We start from the raw sequence: 22,869 nt of genomic DNA, 5'->3' as shown, positions 1-22,869 counted from the left end.
CGAATATTTTCTATTACATCCATGATAAAGTAACGCTATTGATTTCTCGCAAAAAAACACACTTTCGTAAGAGTATTTCTGCTGGTGAAAGACTTGAAGCAATTTTAATTTATTGGCTACAGGTGCTTCATATACCCGACTGGAGTTCCATGCGAGAATTTCAAAAACATAACTCTGTCCCAGATAGAGTTCTGCAAGGCAATTTACAGCGTGCTGAAGGAAGAGTACATGAAGGTGAATAACAAATTGAATAGCTATGTGTTCTTCATATCTGATTACCCTCTGTAGGACTCCACTCTTCGCACGATAATAGGGGAAATAATTCTACAATGATTATAAGATTTTTATTGTTATTAATGGCAATTCCTTTTGAAATCCCTTGTGAAATATATATAAAAAACGCCAACCTCGTTATGTGATTATGTTGTTTTTAGATCGTTGAATCCTGTATTAGGTTGAAGCATATTTAAGGAAGCATAGAAAATAGTTTCGCTGATTAGTTTCTTTGCTATTATGCATTGGTGTCTATCAACTTTTGCCAAATCGTTGGCCATTGATCTGCCCCAAATCGAAAATTCATCTTCCTTAGCTTCCTTGAGTAATGTTGCAACCATTTGCAGTATTTCAGCTTCAGAATCTTCCGCGCGTTTTCGTTTCTGAACTTTATTTAAAGCGGGCCTTTCCTTGAACGCAACAGACTTCGGTGCATTTGGCTGAGACAGGGATGAGTCACTTGTTGGTGTAGGACTTCTCGTCACTCTTTGGGGTTGTACTGCTGGCCTTATTATAGCTTGTTCTGCTGTTCCTGATGAATCGAACTGCCCTTTCTGGGCAGAAGTGTTTCCTCCTTCGACATCTTCAAGGTTGGGCAAATGCACTCGCAGACATGTTGAGTCATTACTTGGAACTTCCAATGCATCAGAGAACATTAGTGACGTTTCGTTCTCATTTGAAGTAGTGGGAGTGCTGGCCTGAAACAAAAAAATAAGAAAGTAGTCACTACTACTTTCTAATCTACTAATAGTAGATTAGAAAGTAGTAGATTAGAAAGTTAGTAGAAATTTACTTTCTAATCTACGAAATACTAATATTTTATCCACTTAGATAATTCAGCGACACTGAGACCAGTAACTTGGATGTATTTCGAGTGTCTCAAGAGCAAGACAGCTGCCTCAGTTCGAATGGATAGAAATATTTTAACGTATTTATAGACAGGATGTACTCATTCATTTCCTTTGTTGCATAAGTTCTGGCATTTATTCGTTTTTTATTCTCTTGTATAAGGGTGTATTTTTTAGTGTATAGCCAGAGCTGGGCAGCGCTACTTGGAAATGTAGCGGCGCCACCGCTACATGCTCTAAATGTAGCGGGCGCTACCGCTACCGCTACATGCTCTAAATGTAGCGGGCGCTACCGCTACCGCTACATGCTCTAAATGTAGCGGGCGCTACCGCTACCGCTACACCCACTAGATTGTAAGGGGTTCTACCGCTACAGTAAAATGTAGCGCGCTACATTAGCCGCTACAATGCCCAAAATTATTGGAAATCTCTAAATATTTATTGTTCTGCTATTGGGATTTACTCATTAACATTTAATGNGTAAACAAAAGAGTTTTGTTGGAGGGTAGCCGGTCCCCTTAAGTAAAATCTAAAGGCTTTATCTATAAATGTAGCGGTAGCGCTGTAGCGGCAAAACCTCGTATCGCTACTTAAATATGTAGCGGGCGCTACCGCTACCGCTACATTGCCTTAAATGTAGAACCGCTACCGCTACCGCTACTGAAAATGTAGCGGCCGCTAGTAGCGGCCGCTACATGTAGCGCGCTACTGCCCACCTCTGGCTATAAACTAAAAAAAACAGCACTGCAATTCATCCACGCGACAACATTCCTTCTCGCATCGAAGCACCGACATGTGGAACAGTCTCCCCGATTACATTGTTGGCGCTCCGAGTATGACTATGAACGCGTTCAAGAACAGACTAGATAAAGCTATGGAAAAATATATGTTCAGACTTGAAATGCCTAGCACCATATCGAACCCGGTGGAAGTCTAGTAGCTATTTCAAACTATCGTCAGTCTTGAAAAGATCCGGTCAAAGGACAAGATTTTAGATCTTCTGTGAACAAGTCACGAAAAGTACAAGAATCAGCGACAGGCCAGATTAGGCCTTCTCTTCAACGCCGACATCACTATGTTATGTTATGTTAAAAGGACTTGAACAGTATTCCAGCTATTGCGGAGCGCCCAGTCGACTCTAAATTAACAAGTTTTGAAATACAAGAAGAAAAGGAACTAAAGCGCCTGATCGCTCTAAATCCAAACAAGTCATGTGGACCGGACGGCTTCCACCCCAGATTATTCAAAGAGTTAGCAACTGTCCGAGCCGGCCCTCTGAGGTCAATTTTTCGAAAAACTTCGAACGAAGTGATCTTGCTGGCTGACTGGAAAGAAGCTCAAATGACACCATTGTTCAAAAAAGGTTACAAAAACTGTCCGGGCAACTATCACCCTGTCAGTTTGACAAGTGTCGTTTGCAAGGTAATGGATTCCGTTGTGAGGGATCGATTGATCGATCATTTGACTGCTAATAATCTCCTATCAGACTGTCAACATGCCTTTTTTGCCGGTAGATCAGCCATCACTAACCTCTACTCTGAATGAATGGACCCGCCTGCTGGACGAAAGGGAGCCAGCAGATGCATTGTACCTCGATTTTGCCAAGGCATTTGACTGTGTCCCACATGAGCGGCTGTTGCGTAAATTGAAGTCTTCGGGAATTGAAAGTAATGCACTCAAATGGATCAGAGATTTTCTAGTAGGGAGACGACAACGTGTCAGTATTAATGGCTGGGTCCGTATCAGACTGGGCCTCAGTGCGCAGCGGCGTGCCACAAGGAAGCGTTCTCCGGCCTGTTTTATTCGTTGCGACACAAAAGTTTATGATACAGTGAAGAATACGTCGCAAAATGTACAGATGCAAGGTGATCTTGACAGTTTGTTGACTGAGCTGATAAGTGGCAGCTGTGTTTTTCCGCTGACAAATGTAAAGGAATCCCCCTTGGCAAGAATAATGAACAGCAAGATAATAGTATGAGAAGACACGGTTGCAACGACAGAATGATGATGATGTCGAAGTCGACAATGGAAAAAGATTTAGTAGTTAATGTCGACAATGAGTTGAAATTTTCTAATCATATTGAAGCTCAAGTTTATAAAGCCAATAAACGACTTGGACTGATCAGACGCTCTTTCGAGTACATAAATGCTGAAGCTGTGAAACTGTTGTTTGTCGCCGTCGTGCGTCCGAACCTAGAGTTTGGAAACGCCGCGTGGTTACCAAAACTAGAAAAAAATTTAGTCGAGAGTGTTCAAAGACGTGCAACAAGGATAATTATGGGATTAAAAGGCAAGCCTTCTGAAGAAAGGTTAAAGATTATGAAGCCCAAGCCTCTATTATCGACGTCTGCGCGGAGACCTCATTGAAGCATACAAGTATACTCATGGCTTATACAAGGTCCCAGAAGGATTACTAGAATTTGAAACAAGAACCAACACCAGGAGCCACGGCTATAAACTAAAAAAGCTGCGTTGCAATTCATCCACGCGGCAACAGAACAACTAGATAAATCTATGGAGAAATATATGTTCAGAGTTAAAATGCCCAGCACCTTATCAAACCCGGTGAAAGTTTAGCAAATATTCCAAACTATGGACAGTTTGGAAAAGTTCCGGTAGAAAGACCTATTTTTAGATCTCCTATGTACAAGTCACGAAAAGTACAAGAATCGGCGATAGGCCACATCATTCCTATTATTTAGCGCCGACTTCACTATGCTATGCTAGCCTAATAGCAGCTATGAAACGCAAGAATATTTTCAAACTTCTCATTAACATAGTTTTTCTGTGTAATAACATGCATTCGCCATGGGATTAAAAACAACATTATCTCATTATACCTTTAGTGTAGCTAGAAAAAGTAAATACAATAAATACGTCACAATGTTTAACCGTATCTTATTTTTGGTCTATAGATATAGATATGTATTATAGCGTGTTCCACAAATACTGCACCTATTACTTTTGTATTTATTTACTCTTTACTGAGTATACATACACTAAAAGTATAATAAGATAATTAAGGTTTTTTATTCGACGGACGAGTGAATGCATGTTAATAAATAGATAAAATATGTTAACAAGAAGTCAGGAATTATTATTTTCATTTGAATCAATGTATTTGTATTGAGAGTCGAATTAAAATAATAGTTTATTTCTAGTTCATAATAAATTTATAAAAACCACTTACCGAGCTTTCCATTTCATCCAGAGATGAAATTGACGGTCGTTTCTCATCTTCATCTGTGAGGAATGATAGTAGATTGAAACACCACAACCGCGGTATAAATCGATCCTCGGCATCGGCACAGGCTCCAGATTTCAGGATTTCATTCTTTTTATTCATCTCTGTTCTAAATTGACATCGCAGAGTGTGAATTTTTTTACGGATTTTTTCAATGTTAATGGATGTATCTAATTTCTCCAATTCTTTACTTATTTTCTCTAATGCTTGAATTCTCAAGATTCTGTCTTTGTAAATAGAACTTTTTACTTGCCAGAGGCAAGGTGCTTCTCTATATAAGTCGATAAGCCTTTCAGTTATATCTCTGCTCCAGACTCCATCCTGCGACATGGTTAGCAAAACAAAGAGACAGGCAATGGTTCGTATATTGGAGCGACAGCCGCACTTAACCTTATGGGACGGAAGTCACAAAGACACTCCCGCTGCCCCGCATGTGTGCGCTAGTCTCGATTCTCGAACTCTCGATGGGCCGGACTGCCTCAGTCTGGACTGAAAAAGCCAGTTTTTCAGGCGCCATTTGCGCAGAGACTAAATTCATAGTGGAAAAGGGCCTCAAGCCTGTATAGATCAGCAGCTGGAGCCTGTAATCTGATAATACTCATTTAATACTTGCGCAGGGTGGCGGTTAATTTTTTGATTAAAATAGGAGTCCATGACAATGACATGATGGTGGTAATTTTTTTTCAATTTTAGAGTATTAAACTAGAATGGAAAGTGAATCAACATTGTTCATATCAACATTGTTTCAACTTTGAAATTGCATTGAAATCTGACATTGAAAGTGCATGTGCGTTAATTAATTTAATTAATTAATCATGTTAACATGTTCTATTATAAATTTCATAGTATATATGACTATGCAGTATGCCGGGATAATGCCGCTATGCGCACTGTATTACAATAAATAAAATGAGCTGTATTTATTACCTATATAGAAATGCTACTTGCTACCCTAATAATAGGGCCTATTATATATATTCAAGCCCCTTTACTTCTCCCCTTGTTAAATCAAATCAATCTTAGCGGGAAGCCTGGAATGGAACCCCAACTTTGGCTTGTGTCTGCATGCTTTGCCTTTGGGTTTTTCCCAATTCCCACCACTCCACCAGTTAGGTACTACCAGAGACCAGACCACATTGAATCTTGCATTGCAATTTGCAAAGAAGTAGAAGGTTAAGCTATTCTATCAAAATTTTTACATCATAACACATTGAAAAGTCACTTCTATCTTCAATGACTAAACTATACACTGACTGGTCTAAATTAAGCCTGGTGCAATATAGGGCATAGGGTAAATGCGGTATATTTTGTCACATTAAGGACGCATTGAGAAATGAAAAACTATAAAAAAATAACCGTATGCGTTACTCAAGTTCTGTTTGCTTTAGGTGACTCTCTAAACACCATAGTACGCGTTGGCAACGATGAAACATCACACAATGTTGCCATATTTATGTAAAAGCCTTTAGAATGCAAACCTACCAAATCCCTATATTCCGTCACTGTGTGTGGCAATATTCGGCACGTGGTGAAGACTGAAGCGTATTCCGTCCACACTTCAAATTCTACTGATACGTAATGCCATCATCCACGTGTTCGAATTCCGTTTGCTGTGTGAGCTGTATTGGGATACAACACGGCTTTGAATTAGAACACTAATTAATATTGAACACTACTTAATTACGCTTTTAATTAACAACTATTAAGCTTTTAATTAAGCAAATTTTAATTTTTGTACATAGCTTGGAACGATCTGTGTGTGTCCAATTCAAGTTGTGATGGAATTAGTTTTCATGTGTCTAAATCCATTTCTCAACTTAATCATCTATTAATTTATTTACCACTTGAAATCAGCAAATACAACTTTACAAGTATACCTAAAGGATTCCTAATATATTCACAGATGTATTTAAAAGTCTCAAACCATAATATTCTTCCTATACAAACAGTTATTCACTATTTGGTAGAGCAAGGTCAACTGTCAAATTTGACACATTTTTCGATGATCTCACTGGGTAGCGTGCATTGGCTCTCTTTGGATCTCAATATTTTCCCGCTAGATGGCCAAGACCTAGTGTTTTGGCATTAGTTTTACGCTCAAATGTGTGACGTCACCATTTCAACCATCAACAAACGCATGGAACTAAAACAAAGCTTAATATAAAGGAAAAACTAGAGAGGTGAGGGAATTACCCACAATGACGGAATATACCGTGTTTACCCTAGGCTAATAAAGATAATATAAAAGTACATGCTTTTTAGAGATTTTGAACCAAATCCACCAATCAATGCTTTTTATGGAACATTCCATGACACACTAGCATCTTTCCTCACAAGACACACCAGGGTACTGAATAAACAAGGTGGACAGCGTCAGCCAACGGCCCAACAACAAGAACAGTTCAATGGACAAAAATGTGAACTTTTTCAAAATGAATAGACTTGCTGCAGTCAGGTTTTGAGTTATTAAATGCCTAAAAATATTAAAATTTGATGTTTCAAACTTACACTGAATGGGGCAGCTCAGTGTATAATGTTTGTATTAACAAGATTGTGGCAGTATGTTTGATCCCTGCTTCAGCTTTGATCCCAGTGTCAAATCTTTGTGGTGGCTGGACTGTAAAGTACAGCGTACGCAAGTGCAGTGAGTTGCATGTTTGAGAGTAAATCAAAACCAGCAACAAGGTGTGTCTGGTGTGAAAAGTTATGCCATGTTCAGGATCAGTGATAGGTGTAAATGTAATAGCCTAATCTTCTACAGCAACACCACTATAATAATTTTAAAATATATTATGATATTAAATTCATTTATTTCATTAGAATTCAAGAAATTTCAGAATGCAGATATAAGTGCAATCCTGCAATGCATGCGGACGCGGAAGGCTGGGTAGGGGTAGCTTGTGAGAGCGGTTACGTTTTTCCTACAATATGGGTCAATAAATTTGTGTTCTTGGCTGTGGCACCAATCTTGTGTTATAACATTCTCTATAGTAATAGGTAGATTTTGTGATCACTTTTTTTTTGTTTCAAACTTGCTTGAAAATTGTTGTAATCTTAAGTTTTGATTCTTCATAACCCAAAATGGTTTTCTGTTTCTCAGTCAGAACAGACCTTGCTGCTGCCCTCCTCACACTTTGGGGCCTCAGCCTGGTTTGACACTTTGGGCTTTTGAAGTTGGCCATTTTGGTTTGCTCAATACCAAAATCTTATGTTTCTTCTTATTTTTTTCATTCTTTTTTATTTTTTGTTTCTTGGATGAGCTGAGGGTCTGAGGCTGAGCTATGCAGAAGCAGAGAAGGCTAGCTCAGTAGCTGGGAAATTGAGCAGAAGCCACCTGTCACCTGTGAATCAAACAAAAACACCCATGAATCTGGCCAATTTCTCTCATTCTTATGACCTTTTTTCAATTTATCCTATTCCTAATTGGCTAATCTTATGGTATTTTCCTGATTTACTGACCATTTGGAAATAAAAAATACAGAAATATTTTGTTTCCTATTATCTCCAGACTCCTATCAATTACTTGATGCTTGCAATGCTTCCAAATACTGGTACTACATATTCACTATACAGGTATGGAAAGCAGCTTTCAAGAGTAAGCAGTCCATGTGAGTATGTTTATGACTGTGCCTTTCCCCTCATTTATATAGAATCGTAAAACAAAGTAATGAACTTATGATTAATTTATTATAGATACTAATATGCTTCTTAAATAGCATTATATATTGCACTAAACTCTCATTGCTTGGAGATATCTTGTTCCTAGGATGCTGAAATTAAACTTGACGTTTGTTAGAGGTCTATGTATATTGTAAAATCATAACTTTATTGCAACTACTACTCTATTCTTAGTTTTAAATGAGATATTTGTTTAATACTTGTGAGGTTTTTAAAAGATGTATACATATATATATATATCTTCAATCATTAATACTGTTAATGGATTTCAGGTGCTGCAAATTTGAGTGGGTTAACTTTAAAAAAATTGTATATACAGTATTCCTTTGTAACCATAATTGCTTTAAATTTATAATGAAACTGTGTTGCAACCTGGAAGAAAGACCTCTTTTGATCCAGTATGGTCAGAAATACCTATAACTAAGACATTTGTTTTGGAAATTCATGAAATTTGTAATTCAAGGGAAAAGTTGAATTGTTGCAGTTATTACTAGATGTCAAGTTTTAGCAAATTTTAATAGTATGGCCCCATGACTTGCTATTGCATTTAATTGGAATTCATGTTGTGTAGAAAATGTCAAGTTGAAAAATATTTATGTTTGCATTTGGATCACAAGCAATATCACTGACTCTTTTCAGCCTACAGCTAGATGAGAAATTGGGAAACTATAATATATAGTCATGCTTATACAATACTGTCATGAAGAATAGGGCTTGGCACAGTTTATTTTGTTGAAATATTTTTTACCTCGTGTTTAAATTTCCTCAACTTTCTGCAGGTCAGCGACCAGCTGCTCAATTGATTCAGTGCCTCCACCCTTTTCTGTTGGGGCAACAGAATGGTCAATGCTACAGCAAGGATAGCAAAAAGCTGCCACTCCGTGACACACTTGATCATGAACCTGATCTTGGCCTTGACTTGGAAGGTGATTTAAGTATAGAATTTTCTTGCAAGTTCTTGCATCAATATTACTATCATATATGCTGTAAAATGGGTTAACTTTGACCACTTTTTTTTAAATGATGTCATTCATTTACTAAATAAGCTAAACTTAAATTGAAACATGCAAAATACAGGTCTATACTTTAGCTTATCATCAATTTATCACCATAAATTGCTGGCTCCTGCCTCTCATAGTTTTGAGGTAATTTAAAAAAAAAAGTGATGGTCTTTGTTACCTCAGCTCTTGGGGTTTCTTTGACTGGGTGGTAAAATCAATTTTATTTTTTGTTAAAATAACTCCAAATAACTCCAGGTTTTGGTGCATTGTAGTAGAACTCTTCTAGTTACATATGCAAATGACAAATTTTAGGAAAGTGTCATAGTTTACAAATGGGGGTGCCACCCCCAAATGGGGGGAACTTAGACCACCTAATGGCAGCTGTGATGGGGTAACATTGATTGGCTTGGAAATTAAGTTAAAATTACCATATATAAGACTCTGTAGAGTCTGAAACATAAAGAAAAAATATTAATAGGTGTATCAAACATAAAATAGGTTATATAGGTACCTATGGTAATTTTAACTTAATTTCCAAGCCGGTCAATGTTACCCCATCATGGCTGCCCTTAGGTGGCCAAAGTTCCCCCATTGGGGGGGCGGCGCCTCCCATTTGCAAACTAAGACACTTTCCTAAAATTTGTTATTTGCATATGTAACTAGAAGAGCTCTACTACAATGCATCAAAACCTGGAGTTATTTTACCAAAAAATAATAAAATTGGAGGGGGTACTCCGACAGGCTTTAAATAATAGCTCTTTTTTGTGGGTCACATTTTTAATTTTTTAACCTTTTAGTTATGCAAACTTTTTAAATCTTTCTATTGTGTTACGTAGCCTCAGTATTAGGCCTTTAATGACCATAGACAAAATTTTTTTATGTCAATTAGTTTTTGAGTTTTGGCGGTTTTTGTTAAAAAAACGAAAAGTGGTCAAAGTTACTCCAGGAGTTAAAGTATCCCCATTTTACGGTACTTGCATAAATAAATGGGAGAGATAAATTCCATGAGCTTTATAATAAATTTTGCACTTTTCACAGAGCATGTGTATGAAGGCAAGCATCATAAACTGGGCACAAGGGTGTATATATGGGGTGTAGCGGCTCATGGGGCTCTGGGCCGTGCTTCATTTGTGAATCCCATTCTCTCCAAGCGTCAGACACCCATTGACTGTCGTCTTCACCCTCACCGGCTTGAATTTGGAGAAAAACACAAGGTGATATGGACATACAGCTATTTTACTTCAATAACCTTGTATGCTTCTTTCACAAAAATGTATATTTTATGACTCAGTAAAGTTATCATCTAGATTTGTTTCAAGTGGTCTTTAAATACCACATGAAATTTGCTATACATTTATGAAAAAGATTGCATGGAAAAACTAAATTTTATTATAATTCATTTTACTTAATTTGTGGTAATTCTTACTTAAACATGTGTTGCCATTACAAAATTGAGCAACTCGTCTCATTGCATGCGGAGAACCTGGATTGATAATGATACAGTAAGGCACTAGTATGGATCTACCTAGCTGCATGAAACTGCAGCTTGCAGTGAAAAATTTTCAAACTGTTATTTGAATGACTGAAATAGTTGGTTTGTAATTGATCAATAGTAAATCTTGACTGACAAAGAATTTTAACTGAAGGTGTGAGAATATTTGGAAAAAGACAATGAGGTCCACTCCACTTTTATTATGAATAACTTTCATAAACTATTGTCAGTTTCATACCTATATTTACATGTATTTTTTTAATAGCTATCTTATCTCATCGCCTACATTAAGAGCCAAAATGAATTTGAAAAATTTCTTGTAGTGGTAGTTTGAAGGTCGTTTGGGGTCCGCAATAATTCTTACTTTGTGCTAAAAATTTATAATGATGTCAATGTTTTCAGGTACTTGATGTCAGCTGTGGTTATGGCTTTACTGTGTTTGCCGTTAAGCCTAAAGGACAACCCTCTATTTTCGGCACTGGGCTGAATGGAGAAGGGCAGCTTGGTGAGAGTACCGAATACAGATCATAATTCTCATGCCAAAGTTAAGGAATTTATTAAACTTGAAAACATTGTTTTTGTCATGCTATAGTGCAGATCAGGATATCATCTCATCCCTGTAGAATAAAAGGAGTTGGTTACAATAACCATGGTAAAAGCTGACACTTATTTTTCTTTTGTGCAATTATTCCTTTGAATGTTAAATATCTCATTATTTATAACAAGTAATCCCGTATAGACAAAGCCTGAGTTTATTTCGAAGTACAAGGTACCGGTACTATGGGAAGAAAAAAAAATCTTACCTGGAAAGTAATGACCATTCAGAATGAGGTTTTATCTATGGAAAAAAAAGGGACAGTACAGAACTGCTTGCAGTAAGACTTTTTAATTATTTATAAAAATATCACTTTTACAAACTGTTGAAAACATTGAGCTTATCTCAAGAGTGACGAGCTTAGGCCTACATGCTTAGTAAGACTACAATTATAAAATAACAAATGAATAAAAAATACAAAACTCTAATTAAGTGTTAGGCGAAAATTAATTTTTAATTTGATATGAAAGTGTCTTTCATGTCTTTTTAATGTGATAACGATTAACGATTTAATGTGATAATGTGAAAATTTTCTGTATACAGAAGCAAGAATTTAATTTATATGCAAATTATATATCTAAGAGATATTTTTTGCAGGCATTCAACGTACCAAGAAAGGCAAGGACATAACTATTGTTCCTGAACCTGTACCCATCGAACTGGGGCTGCAGCAAGGTGATGCTGTAATCAAGGTAGGACTTGCATGCCTATGTTTGTGCTGCTGTAATTGAATGTCGTATTTACCAAGTCTGTTTTTATCTAACTTTGGTTTCATTTGACCGTATATAAATGATTTTGTTAATGGGTATGGAAAATTGTGAAGATTTTGCACCAATTTTCATTTCGTATGGGGAGCTGTTTTTATACTACTAATAAAAAATGACAAAGGTTTTATTTCGAACAACGTCCTGCATGGATACATTTGAGACATGCAAAGGACCTTAAAATTTTCGGAAATGTATGCTTAGAATCAAAAATTTTTCCTTGCTAATATATCTATGTAATGATATCAATAGTTAAACTCGTTTATAACGCTAAGCTATCGTGGACTGATGGCAGGTGTCATGTGGACGGGCGCACACCCTGGCGCTGGCCAAGAGTGGCGCGGTGTACGGCGTGGGGTGCAATAGTTTCGGGCAGTGCGGCCGGCCTGTTGTGCCTGACGAGGACGTATCGTGGCGTCGCTCTGCTATCCAGGGCCTGCCGCCCGATGTCGTGCAAGTGCAGGCTGGTCAGGACACCAGGTGATGGCGCTCTGCCATTCTTTGCAACTCTTGGTGTGAAATTATTTTTTTTGTGAATATCACTCCAAGGAACCTTAAGATGACGAAAATTTGAAACAGAGTTTAAATAAAGCGTACCGTTATTCAACTTGAATGCTAAGTAGAAAGAGAGAAGATATTTGATCATTCACAACAGTGTGATTCAACAACTAAACTCAAATGTTCACTTCCAGAATTCACATCATTTGGTTGCTGTTATTACATGCTGAGGTAAAATGAATGTAATTAATGCAGCTTGCTGATTTAAGTAATCTATTGAACAATTGTCAGAGTTTATTTTTTTATATCACTGTGTTAGTCAGGTCCATTTTTGATCGCATGTGCCTCTCTTTGCTGTACAATTATGTTTACGTTAGCATGATAACTTATACGCTAGCATAAATTTAAATTAAGAAGTATTTCTAGAATGGAACAAACATTTTATTCTAATTCTGTTTGATTGCACAGCTTCATGGTGACTAGCGGTGGAGAAGTGTGGTCGTGTGGTTGGGGCGCCGATGGTCAGCACGGCCGAGGACACTACGGCTCGGAGACGAACGTGGGACTCGTCAAGGGAGAGCTCCAGGACCTGAAAGTAGTCAAAGTGGCTTCCAGGGCTGACTGCGCCTTGGCACTTACTGGTAATTGCGCCTTGCAGAGACATCCTATATGTAATATGTTCCAGCAAAGTATAGGCTGCGTCAGAAAACTGACCGTCTAACAATGTGTCTAGAGCCAAGGTATGAATGTAGGGAGCTTAAATAGGATGCGTCTGAGATGACGGGTCTTCAAACTTTCTTCGCTCTACTTTGAGTCGCGATCATTCAGTAGACTGGAGAGCATCGCGAGTTTGCGTCGAAGCATGTTCTGGTAGGGTTGCTCCATTTTTTCACCTAACATGATTTACAAGCGAGCTGCAATAGTATTCTAGATTATGTGAAATTATTTCAGATTATTCTATTACGGGTACCCTGCATATTCTTGGAGCCAGATTCCTGGCCGAAATTCGGTTCTCTCGCTCTCCTTGATTACCGCAGTCAACTAGCTTTTGGCAGTGTCATTAAATGCTCATTACGAGCTGTTACAATGGCCAATAGCCATTAATGCGGGAAATTTTCAAGAGAGTAAGGCAGTCATTTTTGCAGTCTGCGCCGTTCTGCACGCTAGCATGCGGTAGCTGTGAAACTGTTGATCTCTGCACTGAAACTGTTGATCTGCCTCCGATCTCTGCCGCGTCTACGTCGTGGGGGTACCCTGGCCTGCGCGTCGGCCGGATGCCCGGCTTGCTCGCAGACCATGCCAAACGGCAGAGGCCCCCCCGCCCGGATCGCTACCAGACGGAGGCTCCTTTCTTCATTTTTTTCGACCAAGGGTCGGGGAACCTCGGCCTCCCATTCCCCCTACCCACTTCTATGGCCGCCTATCTTTCCTGAGGCACACTATGCCCTTCTCTCCTCTCACCTTTTCTTCCTTTTCGTCCTTCTCCTCCTGACCCAGGGTATCCATCCCAACCCTGGCCCGGGTCGCCATCCCAACCCTGGCCCGGGTCGCCATCCCAACCCTGGCCCGGGTCGCCATCCCAACCCTGACCCCGCCGACGACCCCTGCTCAGTCTGCTCCCTCCCGGTTACAAAGCGATGTTACTCGTTCTGGTGCTCCACGTGTAACGCCTGGTGCCACAAGCGGTGCTCCGGCCTTCGCTCCATCCACCTACACTCCGCAGACTTGTCCCCCCCGGCCCTCCCCCTTGCTGGCCCCCTCCCACGTCTGCGTCCTCCAGTTCAACTGCAACGGAATTCAATCCAGTGCAGTTGAACTGGCCACTTACCTCGCCGAGAACGATGTGGCGGTTGCTTGTCTCCAAGAGACCAAGCTATCAGCAGCATCCCGCCCCCTTCCTTTCCCGGATACGCGCTGAAGCGCAGGGACCGCCCCGGAGGGCACGGCGGTGGCCTCCTCATCCTGATCCGCCACGATGTCCCGTACACCGGACGAGACATCTCTCCCCTCCTACGCGACGACACCACCATGGAGGCCATGGCAATCTCCACGCCACTTAACGGCTCACCTCTCTGTATCATCAATGTATACATCCCACCGGCCTCCTCCTGCCCCCCGGGATACTCCCCGGAGCTCACGGGCATTATCTCCATCCCGGAAGACTGCCTGATAGTGGGTGACTTTAACGCCCACCATCCCTCCTGGTTTTCCCACACGGAAGACTAGAGAGCCGCAGCGCGAGGAACCGTAGTCGACGACCTCGTCGCTGGTTCTTCTCTGGCCTACCTCAATGAGGACTCCCATGCCCGCCTCCCCTCCCATGGCCCGCCTTCATCTCCGGACCTCGCCATCATCAGCGATCACCTACTCCTCAGCACCTCCTGGGCTCCACACGTCGCCCTCAACTCGGACCACCTGCCCATCCTGATCCAACTCCCTTCCTCTGCTGATTCACCAACCCCCCAGGCCGCCCGCTCCTATGCCAACTTCAAAAAAGCTGACTGGCCCGCCTACACGGCAGCCATCGAAGCGGCTCTCCAGACGGTCCCTCCCCCCACCTCGTGTGGCGGTGAGTCGACCTTGAGGGAAATCTTGATTGCTGCAGCCAGACAGCATATCCCTGCCGGTTTCCGCAAGGATTTCTCCCCCTCGGTCAACCCTGGCACCCGGTTGCTCATTGAGCAACGGGACGACATCAGGGCACGTGATCCAACAGACCCCCGGCTCCCAGATCTCAACTTGGAAATTAGTATTTCCATTCAGGCCCACGCCAAAACAACATGGCAAACACACCTTGCGTCGTGCTGCAGGCGCACGAACCAGTCCAAGCACTGGAATCTCCTACGCTCCCTAGCAGGAAAGCGTAACCGTCCTCCCCCCAATCAGCCAATCCAATTTGGTTTGAATACCCTCTCATCTCAGCGCAAGATCTCATCCACCTTCTGCAAGTTATTCACTTCGCTTGCCTCCCACTCCCAGAGCCCCTCCACCCGCTGCCTCATACGTAGAATCCGGGTGGAACATCCCCTTGACAGGGACTTCTCCCCGTTCACGCCCGACATGGTCAAGCTCGCCGTCGCGGCTGCCAAGAACTCCTCCGCTCGAGGCCCGGACGAGCTCACGGTCCTGCATTTTAAGCACCTCGGACCACGCGGTATCCAATTCCTCACCCGCATTTTTAATATTTCCGTCGCCACAGCCTCTATTCAAGCCATTTGGAAAAATTCAGTAATTATTCCAATTCTCAAACCGGGCAAACCCGGTAACCAGGGCTCTTCATACCGCCCTATCTCCCTCCTCTGCCCTGCAGCCAAGATCCTAGAGCGACTTGTGCTCCCTTACATCTCGGGTTCTCTCACTACCGTCCCCTCGCAGCATGGCTTCAAGCCGGGACACTCCACTGTCACCGCCCTCCTCCCGCTCGCGCATCAGATCACGACGGGCTTTAACTCGCGGCGCCCTCCAGCCCGCACAGTCGCCGCAGCGGTCGACCTCTCGAAGGCATTCGACAGTGTCGACCACCCCCTCCTCCTGAGCATGATCGCGGCCTCGGACCTAAATCACAACCTGGTCCGCTGGCTGTACTGCTACCTCCGAGGCAGGCAGGCATCTTGCCTCTATCTCAGGACCCAATCGCCTTTCAGAGCCATCCACTCAGGCGTTCCCCAGGGCTCGGTGATCTCGCCAGCCCTCTTTAATCACTTCATTTCCGACATCCCAGTGCCTACCCCCAATATTGCCTCATACGCGGACGACCTCACCATCTTCGTGTCGTCCCCGAGACTCGACGCTGCGGAGGCCGAGCTTGCCTCGCTCCTTCGCAACGTCTCAGACTGGTCGGCAGTCAAGAAACTGGCCGTGGCTCCTGGCAAGTCCTCGGTCACGCTCTTCACCCCAGATATGCACCAATCCCGATACAACCCATCTGCCACCATCTGCAACGGCATCATCCCACTGGACAAAACCCCCAAAATCCGAGGCGTCACCTGGGATACACACTTCACTTTCTCCCCTCATGCAAGAGCCATAGCCACGAAAGCGACGGGTTCTCTCCGCATATTAAAAGCCCTTGCTGGCACCAACTGGGCTTCTCCAAGGAGGACATAGTTGTCACCTACCGTGCCATCACGCGCCCAATTCTCAATTACGCGGCCCCCATCTGGTACCCTGTTGCCTCCCGTACAGCAGTTGCCAGCCTGCAGACTATACAGAATACCGCATTGAGACTAGCCACCGGCTGCCTCAAAATGGCCCCGATCTCCCATCTGCACCAGGAGACCGGCGTCCTCCCTTTGCCCGAGCACCTGGACCTGGCCTGCGCCCAGTTCCTCGCCAGCGCCCTCCAGCCCTCCCACGCCGTCTTTCGCATGGTTACTGCCCCTCTGGGTGACCGCCCTATGAAAGCCTCGATACAGTCGAGGTTCGGCCATCTTGTCATACCACTCTTGACAAATGGTAGCCTGCCTGCCGGGACATACGGAGAAGCCAAGCGGTCTCTCCGCAGGGAGATTACCTCCCGCGTGGCGGCGACTGCCGCCATAAACGCGGTCCTTGCTGCCCCGCCACCGCCGATTGCTTCAGTGGAGACCTCACTCTCTCGCCCCTACCGCTCAGCGTTATCCCAGCTCCGCTCGGGATACTGCATCTCCCTGGCGTCCTATTCCGCCAGGATCGGACGCTCCCCTAGCTCCGCCTGCCCGGAGTGCGGGGATCCTCTCCAATCTGTTCAGCACCTCTTCGTCTGCCCCGCCTTCCCCACGTCTCTCAGCGTCTCCTCACTGTGGGACAACCCCGTGGAGGCAGCGGCTTTCCTGGCCACCCTCCCTGCCTTCGCCCACCTCCCTCCTCTTCCGGTTTCGGTCCTCCGCCCATCACCAGAGCCTCCCCCCCGGCGAGCGTGAGGGTCGCGACCAACAACAACAACAAACTGTTTGACCTTACTGAGCGGCGAATTTTTAACAAAAAATTCAATATTGTCCGCACCAACTGGCTGCCGCCGAAGAGTTGATCGAGCAAGAAGTTGGGCCTCCAAACTGTATGTGAAGCTCTCCATGAAATCCATGCCATGACGCGATAACGTTCTACAACAATGAGGCTAACCTCCGCCTAAACAGCTGTGCCAGCAAACAGAACTTGCACAGTTGAGGTGCTTGAATGAATGTACATTGTGGATGGGTCGTTCTAAAAGATGGAGTCACAGCCCATACAGTGCGGACCTCCATGGAATTGTGATGGAAACCCTCCCTCATATTTTTCAGGAGGCTTTTGACTGGTACGAACTCAAGGTTTGGTTCCATGCGACAAATTTCCAATGGCTAAAATGACGATAATCCACAACATAAAGCTAACTTAAAGACAAGCATTTGGACCGCTATCGCTTGAACACCAGCTAACATGTACAGTGTTGTCATATATGATAAGGCCATGTTGTCCTTTTTCCGATTCGTAACCGCCCGACCACCTAGCCGATTTCAAATAGAATTTTTACAGCTACTTGCGGATTTTGAACCGCCAACTCTCTCCATCATTGGGATCTGAACCAATCAGTCACCCTGAGCCACGACATTCTCCGCTAACTGGCGTGCGACTTCAGAAATGGACTTGATCAATGCTCAACCAAGGATAGATTTAATATTGATACTAAATAGATTTAATTTTTAAAACTATATATAAAAAATTATCAGGTGACCTGTAAGGGCAAACTTGCATTGCACATGCCATATATTTTTTTCTACTAAGCCCTCAATAACTAAGTTGTGACTCACCCTGTACATTAGTTTCATTTGTTTTAAGGGAATCCACCTTTTTGTTTATTGAGAAAATGAATTAATATCTCTCAAATCTTTCCAAATTTAAGAAAAATTCTTCAGAATGAATTATTGCGTGTATTCTTTTTTTATTATGATATGTGTAATATTGATGTAACAATAATAATTTTGATGTGTCCATCTCAAAACATTATGTATGATATGGGTGCAGGATGAAAAGTATTTTTTTTTAATATTCACTTGACATTTTTAGCAATTTTATATTAATTCTTATGTCTGACATCTCTTGTTTTTTCAAGTGTCACACATTTGGAATAAATTGAAATTTTGTACATATGAGTACTACTTGTAATGTGGTTTTACAGAGAGCGGCTGCGTATTGGGCTGGTGACGACGACTACGGACATAACGTTTATTTTAAACTGTGTTAAGGTTATGGTGTATGATGCACTGCGTTATGGTATGGTGCTGTGGTGTTACAGAGAGCGGTGACGTGTTGGGCTGGGGTAACAACGAGTACGGTCAGCTGTTGACTGCTGCTGATGAGCCTCAGCTGCACACGCCGCGTCGTCTCCCCCTGCCGCCCACCGTGGGACGTATCGTTGACGTTGCCGCATCTGGGTCTGCTTGTTTTGTTCTCAACGGTGCGTCTCATTATTACGTTGGATATTTATATGATTTCAAAGAAGTTACATGAAATTGCTAGAAAATTCAATTTGAACGTTCATAGCATATAAATAGTAATAAATAAATATTTTTTCTCTTCTTTTTCGGAAATTTATATCTTGATCGGCTAATTAGGTTTAAGACAGATACAAGTCTCCCGGCATTTTATGTATATGGTTATCTTGGTTTGTCAGCAGATGGTTAACAAAATAAAAAAGTGAACGATACACACAGGAAGATTTAAACAACCATTGTTTGTAGGAAAATACCCATTAATTATGAAGTACTTCACCTGGCATTCTAAGGAGAGTAAAGGATGCGGTCTTGATCCAGATCGGGCTGGCTCGGCTCCCACGTTAAGATCTTGGTAGCGAATATATCTGCATGTCAATTATTCCTCTGAGCCGTGAATCTTACTGTGGTATTTTCATTGAGACTTCTTAAGTTCTTCGACTGTATACTATCTATTAATACTGCATGCTACAGATAAGGGAGATGTATACAGTTGGGGTTTTGGCCCTCTTGGCCGAGGCCCTGAGAACATCCAGTGCAGCTCACCACAACTCATCCCGCCTCCTTTGTTCGGTCGAAACGAGTTCACTCCTGACGTCAAGGCGAGTTGTGGAGATGAGGTGTGAAGCAATTAATATCATATGGATTTTTGAAGCCAGCTAGTGCCCAGATTTTGAGTCTACTCTCCTCATTGTTCTCTCTTGTGTTTTGTGACCTGGAAACATTTGTGTTTACTTCTAAAAGACTGAAAATGTATTTTGGTTTCTTATGGTGACCAAATGACCGTCAAAATGACGCCAATTTGCTGGGACAAGAAATGTTGAATGTGAAATATTGTTGAATCTTTCTTCTCACTGAAATTTTTTGTTAACTAATGTTTAAGCTTTCTTGAATTTTTTTGAAAATATGATAAAATGAGCGGTAACATCGTTTTCAATGAACAAGAACTACAATATTTTCGTTCACCACTATTGAAGTGAAAAATAGTTTAGTTTTTGTTCAATCAGCTTGAGTTGATGACAATCTAGGGTGCACTAGATGGAAAGTTTGATCATTTGCAGGTGGTGTCGGTGGTGTGTGGGGTGCACATGGTGACGTGCATCACAAACAACGGCAACCTATACTCCTGGGGGCGCAATATCGGCGGCAACCTCGGCTTAGGTCACCGCCACGAACAGTCTTTCCCAGTGCAGGTCAGACGTGATTCTTCATTGCTTTTTTTACTCTTGAAATTATCCACAAAGATTTTCAAAATAATATAACTTGTGCCTTTTTATTTGTCTGAAACTTGAACCATGTAATTTAAGAGTTGAGCGTAATGCTCCATAGATGAGAAAAGTCATTTCAGTCGGATCTTCCAGAGGGTGTCGTACTGTAGGTCCTTAAAATGCCTTTGCGCTTTAAAGTCCGACACAAATTATTTTCATGATCCAGCTCGCACAACTTATAGTAATAACTACAGGGCTTAGTTGGGATGCGATGGACAAATTTTTTGTCCATCATTTGCCTTTAGGTAGAAGGTGCGTGCCTTGCGATACGAACTGCTATATTACTTGGCCCAATAGTACTCGCAGAAGGGGACCAGTGGAAGTGTGAATTGAGTATTATTAGGAAATGAGCGCATCAGATGAAGCAGAGAGTGCAATAAACATTGTCCTCAGTAAAGAACGAATTCAGTAAAGAGGTGAATGCAGCCATAACAAGAAATGTGTGTTCGTTTACTCACGGGTGCGGAGTAATCTACTGCTTCCGTTGGTTAGATAAAGTTTCGTTTCCCTGCGGTTGGAAAACCTGATCCCAGGCCACGTTTTTCAGAACAGTGTTTGATAAAAACTTCAAATTATTGGTCAATTAGTTGATAAATAATTGTTTATTGAAATTAGGTAACTATTCCATCTGTGAAATTTGCTATAAAACGGTAAGAAAGCAAAATGTCTAATGATCGCTGCAGCATCATCACTATTTTTTTTGCGGTACAGAGATGGGCTGAAATCATCGTGGTGTGTTTACACTTTGCAAAAGCCTTGAATGAAGTTAATCGCGAAGTACTCTTCAGAAAACTGTGAGTACTGAGCCTGGATGATATTTGTTTGCCATGGATTCATAACTTCCTAACAATGTCCAAGCTGTCGTGGTTGGAGGCTTGACATCAAACAAAGCAAGAGGCGAGGAGGTAGACGTGGAGTGCCGCAGTGGACGGTGTTTGGCATAACCCTCTTCCTCAGCCGAAGTACATAATAGTGACCCACGCACTATATTCATCGTTATTTACGGACGACACGAGGATGCTGGTGACAGTACGGGTAGGCTAGTCTGCAAAAGGTTACACAAAAATACCCGTCCGCAATTTACGACTGGGCCTAATTGAACAGCGGGCAATTCAACGGGACTGAATTTGAAGTACTGAGATACAGTATTTGTGTGGAAGTCAGGATGGAGCACTGCTATCTGGCATCGGACGGCACAGTAATTGGGAAGCAACGCGTTCGCTACCTCGGAGTATCGGGCATTACATCGGTGACCATTTACCGATGTGAGCAAAATCAATTTTCACACTTTTCAAAGCTCTTATTCTACTGCTGCCAGCTGGGAACCCTGTTCAATGAGAGCTTCGTGCAACAATTGGAAGCGACCCAGAATACCTTGACGAGCAAGATAAGTGGAAAGATCGAGTTGGACTACTGGCAAAGCTAAAGTATCGTCTTCACTTACTGGAGAGGAGACGCCAGTATGTCACGTTATTCTGCACACGTTGGAAAATAATAACCGGTCCAGACTCAAAGTTTGTGAACGAGACCGTGAGCATGATGATGGATCACAATGTGTGAATGAGACTAAATATTACAATGCCCTTATTGTACATACATGCGGCGGTCTGATCGCTGTACACATTTTGTGTGGGAAGAATCCTTTTTCGTAGTGTGGCAGATGTTATTGAAACTTTCCCGATGAAGTTGAGAGGGTGAAGGAAGTTCATCTTGTAGAACTTCAAAAGACAGCTAACTGAGCACAATCCTTGATCGTCCGCCTCTAGCTCAAAACAATCGACTAGAAACAAGCATCAGCATCGTACATCAGCTTGCCCAACTAAGCGCATATGAGCATTACTTTTGTCTCACTGATACCCAGGGATTTGGTGGCGAGAACGACTTGGGTGCCGATGATTGGGGGGAGGGGGGAGGGCGTCGGAGACGCTGGTGGAGCTCGTGCGCGTAGCTTTACTGAAGATTTTTTTTTGTACAAGAACAATCTTTAGGGAAAGGATTGTCTTTTCTGAAGACAATCTTCGACAAGTGGGCATCACGAACCATGCCCAAGTTTCCGTCTGAGCGATACACCTTCTATTGCTGAACAACCTAGAAATATTTCCTTATCACTGCAGGTGTGAGAAATATTCTTACGCTGCAGGTGTGAGAAATAATATTTCATTCTCACTGCAGGTGTGCATGCTGGGTCGTGTGCTGCAAGCAAGCTGTGGTGTTGATCACTCTGCTGCACTCGCCCGCACGCTCTGAAGCAGCGGACAACCGCGGGCCCAATAGTTGGGGACTGCCATAAAGGAACGCTACAGTGTGACACAAACGAGTGTCAGGCCGACTGCGTTGTTGATTCGGCTTTGAGAAGTGATCGTCGAATAGGAATTTCTAGGAAATCTGTTATGCAGAAGAAGCATAATGAATATACTTCCAATTGTTAATTTTTTATTAATTTGTGACATATGGTATCGTTTCATTGGAGGATATGTGAAGGCCAAAAAACTTTTCGATGTTAATTAACGTTTTTGTTGACGCACGTAGTACGGTATTTGCTCCCATATTTTTTTAAACGAATTTTAGGCAAGAAATCTCCATGAGGAGACAAAAACATAACTGCCACAATTTAACCAATATATGCGAATCTCCTCCTGTTTGTACAAAGAATGTTTATTATTACCCTTTCGAACCGATTGATGCTTTGCCTCAATCGACAATTATATAAAATTATTCCATTTATAGCACATTTTCTCATGTATGGAAAAAAAGGCGCTATT

The 22,869-nt window shown here is 42.3% G+C and overlaps 2 protein-coding genes across 2 annotated transcripts; one reads left to right on the top strand and one right to left on the bottom strand.

Annotated features, from left to right (window-relative positions):
* Positions 1-336: 336 nt before the first annotated feature.
* Positions 337-4,852, bottom strand: LOC108672823. The gene is made up of 2 exons (XM_018160564.2): positions 4,312-4,852; positions 337-971 (listed from the first exon to the last, which is right to left on the bottom strand). The coding sequence occupies exons 1-2, from the start codon at positions 4,693-4,695 to the stop codon at positions 420-422; spliced, it is 936 nt and encodes a 311-aa protein (XP_018016053.1). The 5' UTR covers positions 4,696-4,852; the 3' UTR covers positions 337-419.
* A 2,394-nt stretch (positions 4,853-7,246) lies between these two features.
* On the top strand, positions 7,247-22,859 carry LOC108672836 (RCC1-like G exchanging factor-like protein). Its single transcript, XM_018160577.2, has 11 exons — positions 7,247-7,973; positions 8,823-8,969; positions 10,083-10,258; positions 10,939-11,041; positions 11,729-11,823; positions 12,191-12,375; positions 12,862-13,034; positions 18,644-18,805; positions 19,314-19,441; positions 19,901-20,032; positions 22,280-22,859. The coding sequence occupies exons 1-11, from the start codon at positions 7,892-7,894 to the stop codon at positions 22,352-22,354; spliced, it is 1,458 nt and encodes a 485-aa protein (XP_018016066.1). The 5' UTR covers positions 7,247-7,891; the 3' UTR covers positions 22,355-22,859.
* Positions 22,860-22,869: the final 10 nt, after the last annotated feature.

Source organism: Hyalella azteca, unplaced genomic scaffold (genome assembly GCF_000764305.2).
Source record: "Hyalella azteca isolate HAZT.00-mixed unplaced genomic scaffold, Hazt_2.0.2 contig15387, whole genome shotgun sequence".
NCBI classification, from domain to species: domain Eukaryota; kingdom Metazoa; phylum Arthropoda; class Malacostraca; order Amphipoda; family Hyalellidae; genus Hyalella; species Hyalella azteca.
Note: the sequence above shows the minus strand (reverse complement) of the source record. Positions and strands in the feature narration are given on the sequence as shown.